The 16,092-nt window shown below is 48.3% G+C and overlaps 1 protein-coding gene and 1 long non-coding RNA gene across 2 annotated transcripts; one reads left to right on the forward strand and one right to left on the reverse strand.

Annotated features, from left to right (window-relative positions):
* Window positions 1–8,701: 8,701 nt before the first annotated feature.
* On the reverse strand, window positions 8,702–9,655 carry LOC128342279 (uncharacterized). The gene is made up of 3 exons (XR_008314886.1): window positions 9,527–9,655; window positions 9,357–9,447; window positions 8,702–9,212 (listed from the first exon to the last, which is right to left on the reverse strand). It is a non-coding gene; the product is annotated as an uncharacterized LOC128342279 (long non-coding RNA).
* Window positions 9,656–11,454: 1,799 nt separating this feature from the next.
* On the forward strand, window positions 11,455–16,092 carry LOC128341718 (splicing factor Cactin-like). The gene is made up of 3 exons (XM_053288154.1): window positions 11,455–11,596; window positions 13,265–13,849; window positions 14,815–16,092. The coding sequence occupies exon 2, from the start codon at window positions 13,273–13,275 to the stop codon at window positions 13,783–13,785; it is 513 nt and encodes a 170-aa protein (XP_053144129.1). The 5' UTR covers window positions 11,455–11,596; window positions 13,265–13,272; the 3' UTR covers window positions 13,786–13,849; window positions 14,815–16,092.

A 16,092-nucleotide genomic window follows, 5' to 3' on the forward strand; every position in this document is an offset into this window, starting at 1 on the left:
CCAAGGCAGGGGGCCCCCAGACGACTGCCTCCCCTCGCCCTGTTATAGTTACCCCCCTGCCTGGAGGTCTATCACTCAGCCTAAGGAGTTTCCAGATAGCTACGGTACTCATCACCCACAACCTTGGGGTTGTCTTTTAACGAAAGGCAGTATATAAATGCAAAAATAAAAAAATAAACAAACCATGGATCAGCTTACGCCCTATGAACCTATGTCTGTAAAACCACAAGGAAAGCCCTGCTGCTGGGTCAGGCCAAGTGGAGGGGCCATAGCCTCCCACCCCCCGTTTTGCCTGCAAAAAGTTCCGGGGTCAGTCCCTGCAGACAATAGCAAACTAGATGGACCAAGGGTCAGACTCAGGCCATTGCAAGGCCAAAGGGCCGGCTAGTCCTGTCCAGCGACCAGTGGGCTTGATGACCCTTGCATGCGGTTGGTTCCTCTGGAACCGTCTTCTTCGCTGTCTTCTCTTCTTCTAAGAAGAGAACGCCTTCTTCGGGATGAACCCCATCGCCCCTTGAGCTCACCAGGAGAGGTCCGTCTGCATTTGCCACCGGCTTGTCTGGTGGCTACTCGGGGACGGGCCTTCTCCGTTGCTGCCCCAGGGCTTGGGAATGCGCTCCCTCCCTGCTGAAAGAAGAGCCTCCCCATCTCTGACAACTTTTTAAAAGGCAGTCAAGACACGTTTGTTCACCCAGGCTTTTCATTAGGTACTGTTTTAATTGTTTGATTTTTAGATAGTTTTAACCTTTTAAAAGTTTGGGGCATTATACAAATATGTCAAACAAACAAACAAATAAAACTGGTGCTCAGAGGTAGAATGCCTTTGGACATGGAGGTTCTACTGAGCCCTCCTTGCGACTAAGAGTCATGGACAGAGCTGTCCTCTACGGGTCTGTCTTCCCTTCTGTTTAAAGTGTGCTTCTCCCCCCCGCCCCGCCACACACACACATTGAGGTGGCCAAAATTCCCCTTCCTTTGCTGCCACAAGACATGCACCCGGCCACCTCCCTTTCTGTCACTTTCAGTTGCTTCTGTGGAGAAAGCAGAAGACACGATTCCTGTAAGAACCAGATCCTACCTTCTAGTAAAAATGAGAGAGAAACTTGCTTTGAGCTTGAATGCTGCTGACGTTGTCAGGGTAGGGAGAATGCCTCGCTCAACAAAAAAAGAACGGAAAGGAAGAAAGGAAGGAAGGAAGGAAGCCACATCCCTTTTTCACAGTGTTTCTCTACCCCCTGTGGAAACAGCGGGCCTCATCTTGGAGACGGGAAAGAGCAGCTGCCCACAGAGCTGTCCTTTCTTAGAGCACCCTGGTGAGGTGCAGGGCCCGAGACTAGTCAGCCAATGCAGGCGGGGGACCTCCCAGCTCATCCTGATGCGGGTTGAAAGAGCAGCGGGCCCTGCTCAGCTGCCCGTCTCTCGCTCAGAAGGCCCGTCCTTGGTCTGGTGGCTACCCCGGTTACGACACGCATGCAGGGATAAACTCCCAGCTCCTGCTGCAAAGGGATCTCTGTGGCCCCAAGGCTAACCTGTCTGTAGCCGCGACTTGCGAGAGCGAGGAGGAGACAGGTTTTCAATGCAAAACGTGTCGCATTTATGAGAAAGCAATCAAACAGTCTGATGAGGGAATTAGCAAAATAAATCATTTACAGATTTAAATGATCTGTAAAGCTATAGGCCACCTCCAGCCTCCAAGGCAGGATGCCTCTGAGTCCCAGTTGCAGGGGAGTCACAGCAGGAGGGAGGGCAGGCCCCTTTCAACTCCTGCCTGTGGGCTTCTTGGAGGCATCTGGTGGGCCACTGTGCGAGACAGGATGCTGGACTAGAGGGGCCTCCTTGGGCCTGATCCAGCAGGGCTGGTCTGATGTTCTTATGTACAGGGGGAGGGGAGTTTGGGAGAGCTGCAGTCAGACCACCTTGTGGGAAAGAAGCGCCAGCTCAGAGGAGCAATGCCTTCAAACCGTGCACCTGAAAGGAATGGGGTGAAACCCGCGAGTTGCAGTTCCTAGAGGGTCTAGCTAGGCTGGCCATTTTGCAAAGCAAGGTGGGAACGTGTCCTGGGAGGAAAGGAGAGGAAGAGGGTGGCGAGGAAGGAGTCATGTCCTAGCGAAGGGATCCTCAACGTTGGGGCCCCAGATGTTCTTGGACTTCAACTCCCAGCATCCTCAGCTGCAGTGGCCTTTGGCTGGGGATTCTGGGAGCTGAAGTCCAAGAACATCTGGGGGCCCAACGTTGAGGATCCCTGTGAGAGAAAGAGCGACATGATCGGGCAGATTGGGCTCCTTTAGTTAAGCAACATAAGGGGGAAAGCAATACCTTCCCTAGGTCTGCAAATAAGAACACGAGAGCAGCCCTGCTGGATCAGGCCCAACCAAGCAGGCCCCTCTAGTCCAGCATCCTGTTTCCCACAGTGGCCCACCAGATGCCTCTGGGGAGTCCACAGGCAGAAGTTGAAAGGGTCATGCCCTCTCTCCTGCTGTTGCTGCCCTGCAACTGGTATTGAGAGGCATTGTGCCTCTGAGGCTGGAGGTGGCCCACAGCCACCAGACTAGTAGCCACTGATAGACCTGTCCTCCATGAATCTGTCTAAGCCCCTTTGAAAGCCATCCAAGCTGGTGGCCATCACCACATCCCATGGCAGTGAATTCCATAGGTTAATTACGCACTTTGTGAAAAAGTACTTCTTGTTATCGGTCCTAAATTTTCCAACCTTCAGTTTCACGGGATGACCCCTGGTTCTAGTGTGGTGAATGGGGGGAATTTCTTTCTGTCCACCCTCTCCACTCCATGCATAATTTCATACACTTTGATCATGTCTCCCCTTAGTCGCCTCTTTTCCAAGGTAAAGAGCCCCAGTTGCTGTAGCCTAGCCTCATAAGGAAGCTACTCCAGGCCCCTGGTCATCTTGGTTGCCCTACTTCTGCACCTTTTCCAGTTCTACAATATCCTTCTTAAGTGTGACCAAAACTGGTCATCCTTCAACGGTGACCAAAGCTGTACACAGAACTCCAGAGGTGGCCACACCATAGACTTGTATAAGGGCATTATAATATTAGCATTTTTATTTTCAAACCCCTTCCTAATGATTCCTAGCATGGAATTAGCTTTTTTCACAGCTGCCGTGCACTGAGATGACTCTTTCAATGAGCTGTCCACCATGACCCCAAGATCTCTCTCGTGGCCAGTCACCGACAGCTCAGATCCCATCAATGTATATGTGAAGTTGGTGGTTTTTGCCCCGATGTGCATCACTTTACACTTGCTTACACTGAACCGCATTTGCCATTTTGTCGCCCAGTCCCTTTTTGGAGTTCCTCACAATCCGTTGTGGATTTCACTACCCTAAATAGTTTAGTGTCATCTGCAAATCTGGCCACTTCGCTGCTCACCCCAACTTCTAGATAGTTTATGAACAAGTTAAAGAGCACTGATCCCAGTACCAATCCCTGGGGGACCCCACTTCGTACCTACCTCCATTGTGAAAACTGTCAATTTATTCCTACTCTCTTTTTCCTGTCCTTCAACCAGTTACCGATCCACATATGAACCTGTCCCCTTATCCCATGGCTGCTAAGTTTACTTTAGAACCTTTGATGGGGAACTCTGTCAAAAGATTTTTGGAAGTCCAAGTATACTATGTCAACCGCATCCCCTTTATCCACATGCCTGTTGACACTCTCAAAGAACTCCAAAAGGTTAGTGAGACAAGGCTTTCCCCTTCAGAAGCCATGCTGGTTCTCCTTCAACAAGGCCTTTTCTTCTATGTGCTTAACAATTTTGTCCTTAAGTACGCTTTCCATAAGTTTACCCGGCACCAAAGTTAAGATGACTGACCTGTAATTTCATGGATCCCCCTTGGATCCCTTCTTGAAAATCAGAGTCACATCACTACTTTCCAGTGCTCTGGTACAGATTCAAATCTGATTCAGTCCTCTGGTACAGATTCAAATTTCACATTTGAGTTCCTTAAGAACTCTTGGGTGGATGCCATCTAGCCCTAGCAATTTGTTAATTTTTAGCTTTTCAAGACAGTTTAGAACATCTTCCCTTGTCACTTCAAATTCACCCAGTTCCTCAGCCGCTAAACCTGAAAAACTCATTTCTGGAGAGGGTATATGGTCAGTATCCTCCGCCATGAAGACAGATGCAAGGAACTCATTCAGCTTCTCTGCAATCTCTTTAACAATCCCTTTCACACCCTCATCTAAGGGTCCAACTGCGTCCCTGGCAGGTTTTCTACTTCTGATATATTTAAAGAAGTTTTTGTTATTCCCCATAACACTTCTAGCTATATGCTCCTCAAACTCTCTCTTTGTATCCCTTATTGTGTCCTTGCATTTCTTTTGCCAGAGTTTATGCTCGTTCCTGTTCTCTTCATTTGGGCAGGACTTCCATTTTCTGAAGGAAGTCTTCTTCCCTATTATAGCTTCCCTGACTCTACTTGTTAGCCACGCTGGCATCCTCCTGGACTTGGTGGTCCCTTTCCTCCTTCTTGGGATACATTCAAACTGTGCTTCTAGTACTGTGGTTTTGAATTCGTTCCATGTTTTCTGGAGTGATTTGGCCCTCCTGACTTTCCCTTTCAGCTTTCTTCTTACCAGTCCCCTCATTTTTGAGAAGTTTCCTCTTCTGAAGTCCAACGCATCTGTGTTGGACTTCCTTGACAATTCTCCACTTGCATATATGCTGAATTGGATCACACTATGGTCACTGCTACCCAATGGTTCTGCAACTCTGACATCTCGCATCAGGTCCTGGGCACCACACAGGATTAAATCCAAGGTCACCATCTCTCTGGTTGGTTCTGTGACTAACTGTTCTAAGGCACAGTCATTTAGCACATCTAGAAATTTGACCTCTCTGTCATTACCTGAATGTGAATTTGCCCAGTCTAGGCGTGGGTAGCTGAAGTCACCCATTATTACAGCTCTGTTTCTCTTTGATGCCTCTCTTATCTGTTTCTCCAACTCCAGGTCACTCTCAGCGCTTTGATCTGGAGGGCAATAGCACGTCCTTAGTAACACATTTCCTTTCAGTCCTCGTAATGTTACCCATAATGATTCTGTGGAGGACTCCGGTCCACCTAGGTTTCCTAGCTTGTTGGAATCTACCCCTTCTTTGATATAGGGTGCCCCTCCTCCCCCAATCCTCCCCTCCCTGCCCCTTCTGTAGAGTTTATATCCAGGAATAATCGTGCCCCACTGGTTCTCACCATTCCAGCTTTCCTGGGCTGGCATGAAGAGGTTGGAGAGCTGCTTAGTGAGGGAACTCCAGGCATCTGGGCTGAAGTTTGCCATGTGGGTCAGGGCAGGATCCAGATTATAGTGAAATCCGCTCCTTAGGAGTCAGACAGAGCCACAGAACGAACTCTCCTTCTCTCTCCCCCTCCTTTGCAATGGCTCTCTTTGGGGGGCAGAGACCAGTGTGGTGGTCTCTGGGGACAGTCCACAGGAGTACTCTCTCGCTCTCCCTCCCCCCCAGCTAGCTCTGAGCTGGGGTACCCCAAAATTCTTTTCTCATGGGTAGGGGGCTTCTGAGAAGGGGGACCATCATCTCTTGTCAGGAAGGAATCTCTCCTTCCTATTGAGGTGGAAGTGTGGAGGTTGACGGGCCTCAGGGAGGAGGTTGGCTGAGCGCTTCAGGGCAGAGAGCCCTCTCTAGGTGTGCAACTAGCCCTGATTAATGGCTCTCCTCCAGTCCTCCGGGCTAATTCAGTAAGTTGTAGGAAGCTGAGCTCATGCCTCAGGCAAAATTGCTCTGGCCGAGGAATGAATTGCCTCTAAGGTTCAGTGGGTATTTTGGCATATGCATACCAGACTTAGTTGCAGTAGTTCCTTCTGGGTCTTCCCAAGTTTCAAACAAGCTGAAACTTAATCCAGATAAGATGGAAGTACTCTGGGTTGGTAAAACTGATCCTTCAAGTCAAAAACCCCAACTTCAAGTATATGCTGATGGGATCCGAGCTGTCGGTGCCTGACCAGGAGAGGGATCTTGGGGTCATGGTGGACAGCTCGTTGAAAGTGTCGACTCAATGTGCGGCAGCTGTGAAAAAGGCCAATTCCATGCTAGGGATCATTAGGAAGGGGATTGAAAATAAAATTGCTACTATTATAATGCCCTTATACAAATCTATAGTGCGGCCAGACCTGGAGTACTGCGTACAATTCTGGTCACCACATTTTTAAAAGGACATTGTTGAACTGGGAAAGGTGCAGAAGAGGGCAACCAAGATGATCAGGGGCCTGGAGCATCTTCCTTTGGAGGCAAGGCTACAACACTTGGGGCTTTTTAGTTTAGAAAAAAGACGACTGCGGGGAGATATGATAGAGGTCTATAAAATCATGCATGGTGTGGAGAAAGTGGAGAGAGAGAAATTCTTCTCCCTCTTCCATAACACTAGAACCAGGGGTCATCCCCTGAAACTGATTGCCAGGAAACCTAGGACCAGCAAACGGAAGTACTTTTTCACACAATGCATAATCCACTTGTGGAATTCTCTGCCACAAGATGTGGTGACCGCCAACAACCTGGATGGCTTTAAGAGAGGTCTGGATAACTTCATGGAGGAGAGGTCTATCAACGGCTACTAGTCGGAGGGCTACAGGCCACCTCTGGCCTCAGAGGCAAGATGCTTCTCACAATACCAGTTGCAGGGGAGCAACAGCAGCAGGAGGGAGGGCAGGCACATACCTCTTGTCTGTGGGCTTCCCAGCGGCATCTGGTGGGCCACTGTGTGAAACAGGATGCTGGGCTGGATGGGCCTTCCTGGGCCTGATCCAGCAGGGCTGTTCTTATGAGTAGTGAGGTAAATCTGGTCTTGGATGGGGTCACGCTCCCTCTGAAAGACAAAGTCTGTAGCCTGGGGGTGCTTCTGGACCCGATGCTGTCCTTGGGAGTCTCAAGGTTGGTGGGCAGAGGTGCCTTTTACCAGCTATGGCTAATACACCAGCTGCAACCCCACTTGAAGAAGTTGGATTTGACCTCAGTCACTCATGCGTTGGTGACACCCAGACTGGACTACTGCAATGCACTCTACATGGGGCTGTCCTTGAAGACTGGAATCTTCAGCTGGTCCAGAACATTGCTGCAAGGAAGCTTGTGGGAACAAGTCGCTTCATGAGTGTCACATCCATCCTGTGGCAGTTTCACTGGTTATCAGTCCACTTACGTGCTAGATTCAAGGTGCTGGTCTTGACCTTTAAAGCCCTGCACAGCTTGGGGCTGGGGTTTCTGTCAGACCGCATTCGCCCATTTGAACCTGCTGGGGCCCTCCGCTCAGCATCCACTCAGCTCTGCTCATGAGCTGGCCCCAGTTGGCAGGGACTAGAGACAGGGCCTTTTCGGTTGTGGCCCCTCAGCTTTGGAATGCCCTCCCCAAAGAGCTTTGCCATGCTTCCTCCCTCAGTGTTCTTAAAAAGCAATTTAAAACACATCTTTCAAAAGAGGCTTTTAAATGTTTTATCTGCTGCTTATATCCGGTAGGCTCTTTAGTTTTTATAGTTCTCAGTTTTTATCTTTTTATTAATAACTTTTAATCTGAAACTTTTTAAAAACAAAATGTAATTCTAAATGTGGTTTTAGTCTGGACTTTTAAGTTGTTTAACTTTATCAATCTTTTGTTTTACATTGTTTCTATTTTATTAGTGTTGTGAGAGGTCCCGAGCAATAGTGTATTGGAGGGGCGGGCTATTCATATTTTAAATAATACAAACAAACAAGTCAAACAAACAAATAAGAATCACCCTGAGCCATTTTTGGAAGGGTGGTATAGAAATCAATCAATCAATCAAATGAACAAACAAATCAATTCGACTTGCTCAAAGACCTGATCTGCCCTTTTGTTATTAGTATCAATAGTCTGTGGGTCAGAGGTCTAAAAATGGGCTGATTGGTACATTTTGAGTGAATAACCGGAATAGTGGTTTTGGATTGCTTTTGACCTCAGGAGAATTATTAGCCATGACGACCTTTGATAATGAGTAGCTTTCACCCCAAACAACCAGCTTATTGTGTAAAAAAATAGCTTGCAAATGCATAATAAGCAACAGCTTACGAAGGCCAAACAACATTACTCATCCAACATTTTCTATCTGAAGTAACAGACTGATGAAGAAAAAAGAAAAAAGCAAGTTTTCCCATGGCAACATTTATTACTTGATTAGTGTTTTAAAAGCATTCATCTGCAGGAAACACTCCAAAATCACAATAATTCTGTAGAAATTTGTAAGGAACTGCAAAGTTTTCAAGTAAAGTTCTTTTCGCTAACCATAAAAGTCCTTATCAGAGTCGTCCTCCTCTTTGCCACCGCTCAAGTCATCCTCCTCTTTGCCACCACTCGGTTGTCACCTGCTCTGCCTGACATGATACCGCTGTGTGGGTCAAAGCATTCCTCCTCCTGCAAAGACCCAGCAGCGCAAGACTGGCAGGACTGCAGTCCGGGAACGGAGTCAGGAATCAGTTTCCCAGCCGTCCACTGTGTTGGAAATTCTCTGTGGTGAGAGAATCCCTTTCTCATCATAGCAGAGTGCACAGAGGCACAACACAGTGGATTAGTTAAGCATGCGTGTGTGCTGAGAGTAAAGTAACTTGGAGCCAATTCATAGTTTCAAATCAGTATAAAAGGCATTTATTAAGGAACTCCATTCTAGATAGGAAAGTGGGGAGTTAGGATCTCTAATCTATCTATCTAGCTGGATGCAGACGGATTCTGCATCCTCTCTGCACACATGGTGCAGGGAGAGGAGCTTGCCGTGTTGCAAGGTAGGAGGCCAGGTAGGAAGAGAGAGGAAGGAGGGAAGTCCCTGAGATTAGCAATCTACACATCAAAGGGATAGCATCAGAGCAGTGGAGAAGGGATGACCAATGTCTTGACCCTCTAGCCCTCTGACTTACTAGTCTGTCCTCCACTGTCTGAGACAAAGAGACAGCGCAAAGTCCTTTAACTTCCAGCACACTGAAGGGTCAGTCCCTCTACCTGTTCCTCCACCCACAGCTGTCTGGGCTGGGGATTTCTGGGAACTGGGTCATCAGGCCGTTGCCTCTCCCTCTTTGCACCAATTTGCCTTTCTCCTTCTTCTTCCTTCCCCCTTCGATGGGGTCTTCTGAGCATGGCTAAGTCCCAGCTCCCTGCCTCTCTCCTGGGGCCCGGCCTCAGTTTTTCGAAGATGTTCCAGATCCATGCTAGAACAGAGCGGAGGCAGAGGTGGTGTTCTCTGTCTGCAAAAAGAAGAGGAAGAAGAAGAAGGTCAATGGTTCGCTCTCTTTTGGCTGCTCTGTGACAGCCTCTCCCTCCCAAGGTCCATGGCTAAGTGCACCTCTGTCCCAACTATAAATGTAATAAATAAAGAAATAAATACCTGCCTTTGTCATTGTGGGAAGAGGTTTCAAAGCCGCAGGATCATGGAATGGAAGCAGAGGCGGGGGGCAGTTCTTCACTCTTGAATTGTTCTGCAAAAAGAAGAATTATTCAGTGTTTCGCTCTCTTTTGGTTGCTGACCTTGCCCCTCCCCTGACCATAGCTTAGTACCTTTTTTTGGTTTCGCTGCCTCTGCCTGGATTCCTTCCCATGGCTCAGGTTCTCTCTGAGGGTGGGTCTACTCTGAACCATAGTTTTAAGAAGCAGAGAGTTCAGCAGTCCCTGCCTCTGTCCTGGGGCCGGGTCTAAGCTTGTCAAAGATGTCCCATATCCATGTGAGAACAGAGCGGAGGCAGAGGCGGTGTTCTCTGTCTGCAAGAAGAAGAGGAATGAATCAGTGCTTGGCTCTTTGGGCTGCTGTGCAACAGGCCCTCCCTGACCAGAACTTGGGGTACCTTTTTTGGTTTCTCCGCCTCTGCCTGGAACCTGGGTTCCTCCCGCAGCTCTTTTTTCTTCTGGGGGTATTCCTTGACCTCTTCCCCATAGTTGCAAGGTCCAGCCCCACCCATGCCTACCCCAGGCTGGAGACTGAACTGTGCTGGGGTAAGATTTCGCATGTGGTGGTCACAGGGGGTGGGCAGCTTGGCTAGGCCTGATCCAGCAGCAGCAGGACTCCGCACACACACACACACACACACACACACACACACACACACACAGAGCACCTTTGTGGCTGTTTTTTAAAAATTTAAATATCCCCAACGGGCTTTCCCCTCCAATTGACCCCGGCCATCATCTAAAGCAGAGATTCTCAGCGTGGGGTCCCCAGATGTTATTGGACTTCAACTCCCATAATCCCCAGGCCCAGTGGCCTTTGGCTGGGGATTATGGGAGTTGGAGTCCAATAACATCTGGGGACCCAACCTTGAGAATCCCTGGTCTAAAAAGTGTTGCCACAAAATATATATTAGTTTTCCTTACTCTACACTCAACAGCACAGTGGGAAAATGGGACTACGACTAAATGTCAAGAAGACTAATGACAACAGACACAGCAAGCAGCCTCAGACTTGACAATGAAGACATTGAAGTGGTGGGGAGCTTCTGCCTTTTAGGACCGACCATCAACAGTCAAGGATCCAGCAGTCAAGAAATACGCCGCAGACTAGCACTTGGTAGGGTTGCCACGAAGGCCTTGGAAAGGAGATTGAGATGCCGTGATATGTCCATACCTACAAAGATTAGAATAGTTCAGACAATGGTTTTCCCTGTGACACTCTATGGATGCGAAAGCTGGACTTTGAAGAAGCAAGACAGAAAAAACATTGATGCTTTCAAACTTTGGTGCTGGGACCATGGACAGCCAGGAAAAAAAACGAATGGATCCTAGAACAAACCAATCCAGAATTCTCACTCGAGGCACAAATGAACAGGCTCAAACTATCCTGCTTTGGACACATTGTACGAAGATCCAGCTCCCTCGAGAAGTCCATAATGCTGGGGAAAGTGGAAGGAAAGAGAAGAAGAGGACGGCCGGCAGCAAGATGGATGGACTCAATTACGACAGCAATGAATGCACCAGAGACCTTCAAGGCCAAGTCAAAGACAGATAATCCTGGAGATTATCTATCTATCTATCTATCATTATTATTATTTGCATTTATATCCCACTCTTCCTCCAAGGAGTCCAGAGCAGTGTACTACATACTTAGGTTTCTCCTCACAACAACCCTGTGAAGTAGGTTAGGCTGAGAGAGAGAGAAGTGACTGGCCCAGAGTTACCCAGCAAGCATCATGGCTGAATGGGGATTTGAACTCGGGTCTCCCCGGTCCTAGTCCAGCACTCTAGCCACTACACCACGCTGGTTGCTAAGAGTTGAGACCCACTTGATGGCACCTAATTAATCAATCAATCAATCAACTCTACACTCCATTTTAAATATCTGCTCTGACCCCCAACAAGAGCACCAGAAAGCAAGATAATTTTTATGTGAGGTTCCCTAGTCTGCAAAGGGAGCAGGGAAGGTTTCCTTTTTTTCTGTCCAGGCATCACTGGAGCCAGCCCTAGTAATGCGACGTGACGAGGGAAGGACCCCACGCCCGAGAGGCAAGGGGCGCGCGCCGAAGGGGGCCGGCCTAGAGCGGCCATGGGCCCTCGCTCCCGGTTCAGGGAAAGACGACAGCGGAGAAGACGGTCCGGATCCGAGGAGAGAGGGAGGCGGCGGAGAGGACGGGAAGAAAGGTGCAGAGTTGTGGAGGGGAAGGAGGTGGGGAGGCTTTGTTTGTCACCCTTGTCACCATAGAGTTTAGGAGGATCATAGAGTTGATCTGTGATAGAGAGGGCATGGAGCTCTCCCCACCTGCTGCCTCCCCCATTGGGAGGCTTAATAGGGGAGGGGGCTGAAGCTAAGCCCCCCCCACACCTCTTATCCCCCAAAGGAGGCAGCTTAACCCCCTGGCCTGTTTCCATGGGTGCCTATCTTGGAGGGCCCGTGTGCACAGCTGAGTGTGGGTGTTCCCTCTAACAGGGATTCCCAGATGCTTTTGACTGCAACCCCCAGAATCCCCAGCCAAAGGCCACTGCAGCTGGGGATGCTGGGAGTTGTAGTGAACCCCATCTGGGGATCCTTGTTCGAGGGGAACAGTGCCTCTGCGCCTATAATGATTGTGACGGGTCCTCCTGGGGCTCAGTGCTGGATTTGGTCGCCTGGGAAGGGTGTTTAAAGCTCAGGTTCAGGGCCTGCTTGAAAAGATGGACATGATGATGATGATGAGAGCGGGGTGCTTGAGCCCCAGGAGGACCTGTTTTCCTCTCCCTTTTCCTCACAGGTGGTGCATAGCCCAAAGCCACCCAGTGAGTTTTGTGACTGAGTGGGGATTCGAACCCGGGTCCCTGCAGTCCTCGTCTGCTCTGATCCCTCCTCTCCACTGCCTCTTGTTTCTGCTGCTGCAACAGACTTAGGCCATGTGCCTGATCTGGTCTCTCTCTCTCTCTCTCTCTCTCTCTCTCTCTCTCTCTCTCCAGAAAGGTTGGCAAAATCAATTGCTGTCATGGATGGCTAGTGGCCCCAGCTTCATCCCTGCTAACTGGGCAAAGAGGCCCCCTTAAATGTGGCGATTCCCTGCCCCAAGGGGCTCACAGTCCATGCCTGACACAAGGGGGAGAAAGCAAGTACGGATGGGTGAAGAACATGCCGTTATGTTGTTAGCACGGACTTAAAAGTGCTAATAGATGAAATTGCCTCCCAGCCAAAGGGATGATCAACCCACAATACAATATCTCCTGCTAACTGAGCAAAGAGGCACCTTCTGTAAGTGGCAATTCTCTTGATTTAGCAGGGGGAGCGTAACTAACCCTCTCCACTCCCAGCACAGCATCTCTCCAGTGACTGTTGCTGGTGTCTGCCTTATGTTTCTTTTTAGACTGAGCCCTTTGGGGACGGGGAGCCATCTGATTTATTTATTTTATTTAATATTCCTCAGGGCTGCTCAACTCCGGCCCTGCTGCAGATGTTGGCCTACAACTCCCATAATTCCTGGCTATTGGCCATTGTGGCTGGGGATTATGGGAGCCATAGTTCAAAAACACCTGGGGGGCCTTAGTTGAATAGGCCTGCTCTATCTTTGTAAACCGTTTTGGAAACTTTTGTTGAAAAGCGTTATATACATATTTGCTTTTTGTTTTGTTTTTTTAAAAAACGGCCTTGTTAATTTCTAGTGTTGTTTAATTATTTTAGAAAAGGTTCAACTGGGGGAAATTCCAGGGAGAATTTCTGGGACACATTTATGGATAGGGATGATTATTCATTCTGCCAAGCCTTTGAGAGCATTCCTGGACTAAACTGTGAGATCTTTGTTTTGGTTAATTTTTTTTAAAAGTGCACATGGTTTCTAATATTTTTCTTTTCAGAGGCAGAAATGGCAGAAGAAGAAAGAAAAAAGTGGAGACCACCACCACAAGAGACACAAGAAGTGCACCCACCCCACACACACCAGGACCGCTCCCTCAGCTTGGATTCCTCACTGGAAAAGCGAGGCCACAGCAGCGAGAGGAGGGGGAAGAGGAGCCGAAAGCGCTCCAGGTCCAGGTCCTCAGTGTCCTCCGTCTCATCGCTTTCTCTGCCGTGGTCCCAAGGCTCCAGGGAAGACCTGGGCGAGCAGCTTAACCTCCAGGAGCGCTTGCAGCTGAAGGAGGACAAGAAGCAGAAGGAGCTGCTGAAGGCGCTCGAGACCCCCGAAGAGAAGCGGACCCGGCACCTGGCCAAGAAGGAGGCCAAGGAACGGAAGAAGCATGAGAAGAGGGGCTGGGGGGAAGAGTATATGGGCTACACCAACACTGACCACCCCTTTGGGGACAACAACCTGCTGGGAGCTTTCATCTGGAGCAAGGCGAGTCTCGAACCGGAACCCAAGGTCATCTCGTGTCGGTAGCTGAAATCTGGCTCAAGATGCTTGGAGAAATGGTTCACAAACCGAACACGTTTTTAACTGTTCTGTGAGTTGTTAAAATTTTTAATTAATTTATTTTATTTATTGTTAAATTTATATACCGCCTTTCATTAAAAACAATCCCAAAGCGGTTTGTGACATCATCTTCAAATATATAAAATGACATCATCTTCAAATATATAAAATAATATTTTATTTATGTATGAATAAAATATATAAGAAAATTAATATCCTTTAAAATATAAGAGCCCTGTTGGATCAGGCACAAGGCCAGTCTAGTCTAGCATCCTGTTTCCCGCAGTGGCCCGCCAGATGCTTCTGAGACAGTCACAAGCAGGCAATGGATTTTTATTTATTTTTTGGTCTTGCCGGCCCTACTGGTGGCTTTATTGTTCTTGGATGTTTTACGTGTTGTTTTTAATTTGTCGTATTGCCAACTTGATTTGCTTTTCTCTTGATTGTAAACCACCCTGAAGGCATTTATTAGTTGGGTAGCATACAAATTTCATAAATAAATAAAATGAGAGCAATAGCCCTCTCCTGCTGTTGCTTCCCAGCAACTGGTATTCCGAAGTAGACTGCTGCTGCACATGGAGGCTCTACAGAACCCTCATGATTACAGCCAGTGAGAATCATCTCCTCTTTCATGAATTTGTCTGATCCCCTTTTAAAGCCATCTAGTAGCCATCCCTACAGCTTGTCAGTTAACTTTTACAAATTAGTTCTGTTGTGTGAAAGTTTCTCTCATCTGTCCTGAATTTGTGCCCATCCATCTCATTCGATAGCTCTTGAGTACCTGTGTTAAGAGAGGGGCAGTCTAACTTCTCTCCCTTTCCTTCACACTGTGCTGCTTTATAAATCTCTGCCCTGTCCTGCCCCCCCTGCCATCTAAAAAGGCCTAAATGTTTATTTATTCATTCATTCATTCATTCATGTTGGGAGTCTTTCTTCGGGGGGGAGGTGCTCTGGCTGCCTGCTCATTGTAGTTGCCCTTTTCTGTGTTTTTTCCAGCCCTTCAACGTCCTTTCCTGAAACACAACCATCGGAACTGGACACCGTGTTGCAAATGTGGCTGCATCCTAGATTTGTATAAGGACACCATGATTCCAGTCCCTTTGATGCAGCCTGTCTTGGACCTTTTCGGGGGCTAACTTCGTAGCTCTTGGTCTCACCTGGTTTCTGGGTTGCTTCTAGGCCCTGGAGAAGAAGGGGGTTGGCCACTTGGAGGAGAAGGAGCTGAAGGACTAGAATTAGTGGCTTCAAGAGGAAAGTTACCTGGAGCTGCAGAAGGTAAGAGCTGGAAAAGGGAGGCGAGCAAGTCATTTGCTGTAACTCGTGTGAAAGAATTAGGGTTAGGGTTCTCTCCTTCAGGGCTTTTTTTGAACCCCAGGACCAATGTTTTGGCCCAGGGTACAGCTTTGAAATGCAGGGAAAGGAACATCTCTGAGCAAGTACAGAGTGCCCTGCCCTCCACATTGAATATCCCCAGCCAACTCCTAGACCCATAGGGTTAGGGGGGAGAAAACCCTGTAGCTCAGAGGATGTGATCTGCAGCTCAGTGACAGAGCATCTGGTTTGCGTGCAGAGGGCCCTCTTCATCCCCAGCACAGCATCCCTCCAGTGGCTGTTGTTGGTGTCTACCTTATAACTCTTTTTTAGATTGTGAGCCCTTTGTGGACAGGGAACCATCTTATTTACTTATTCTTTATTTTTCTATGTGAACTTTGGAAACTTTGTTGAAAAGGGCTGCCTCTGGAGCAAGGACCTTCTGTTTTCAGAGATGGGGAGGCTCTTATTGCAGCAGGGAGCACATTCCAAAGCCTCGGGGCAGCAATGGAGAAGGCCAGTCCCTGAGTAGCTACCAGACGAGCTGGTGGCAACTGCAGATGGGCCTCTCCGTATGATCTCAGTGGGTGATGAGGTTCATAGTGAAGAAGAAGACAGGTGATTGGACTGTTCCAACTCTGTGGTCTTTAACAGAAGGAAGCCTTTGCTGGTGGCACAGCCTCCGGCAGGTCTCCAGCAGACGAGCCGCCTGCAGGTGGCTGCCAAAGGGGGCTGGCCTTCGGGGGTGGGAACAATGCATCTATCTATCTATCTATCTATCTATCTATCTATCTATCTATCTATCTATCTATCTATCTATTTATTTATTTATTTAACACATCTTGATATCGCCCAAAATGCAAGTTCTCTGGGCCCTTTACAACAAAACAAAACAACCAATAAAAAGATTAAAACATTTCAAACACAATTAAAACAATATCTAATTAAAAGCCTGGGTGAACA

Source organism: Hemicordylus capensis, chromosome 2 (genome assembly GCF_027244095.1).
Source record: "Hemicordylus capensis ecotype Gifberg chromosome 2, rHemCap1.1.pri, whole genome shotgun sequence".
In the NCBI taxonomy this organism is placed as follows: Eukaryota; Metazoa; Chordata; class Lepidosauria; order Squamata; family Cordylidae; genus Hemicordylus; species Hemicordylus capensis.

Excerpts from the sequence above, each read along its gene's own strand:
- LOC128341718 (XM_053288154.1), top strand. The coding sequence starts at position 13,273 with ATGGCAGAAGAAGAAAGAAAAAAGTGGAGACCACCACCACAAGAGACA.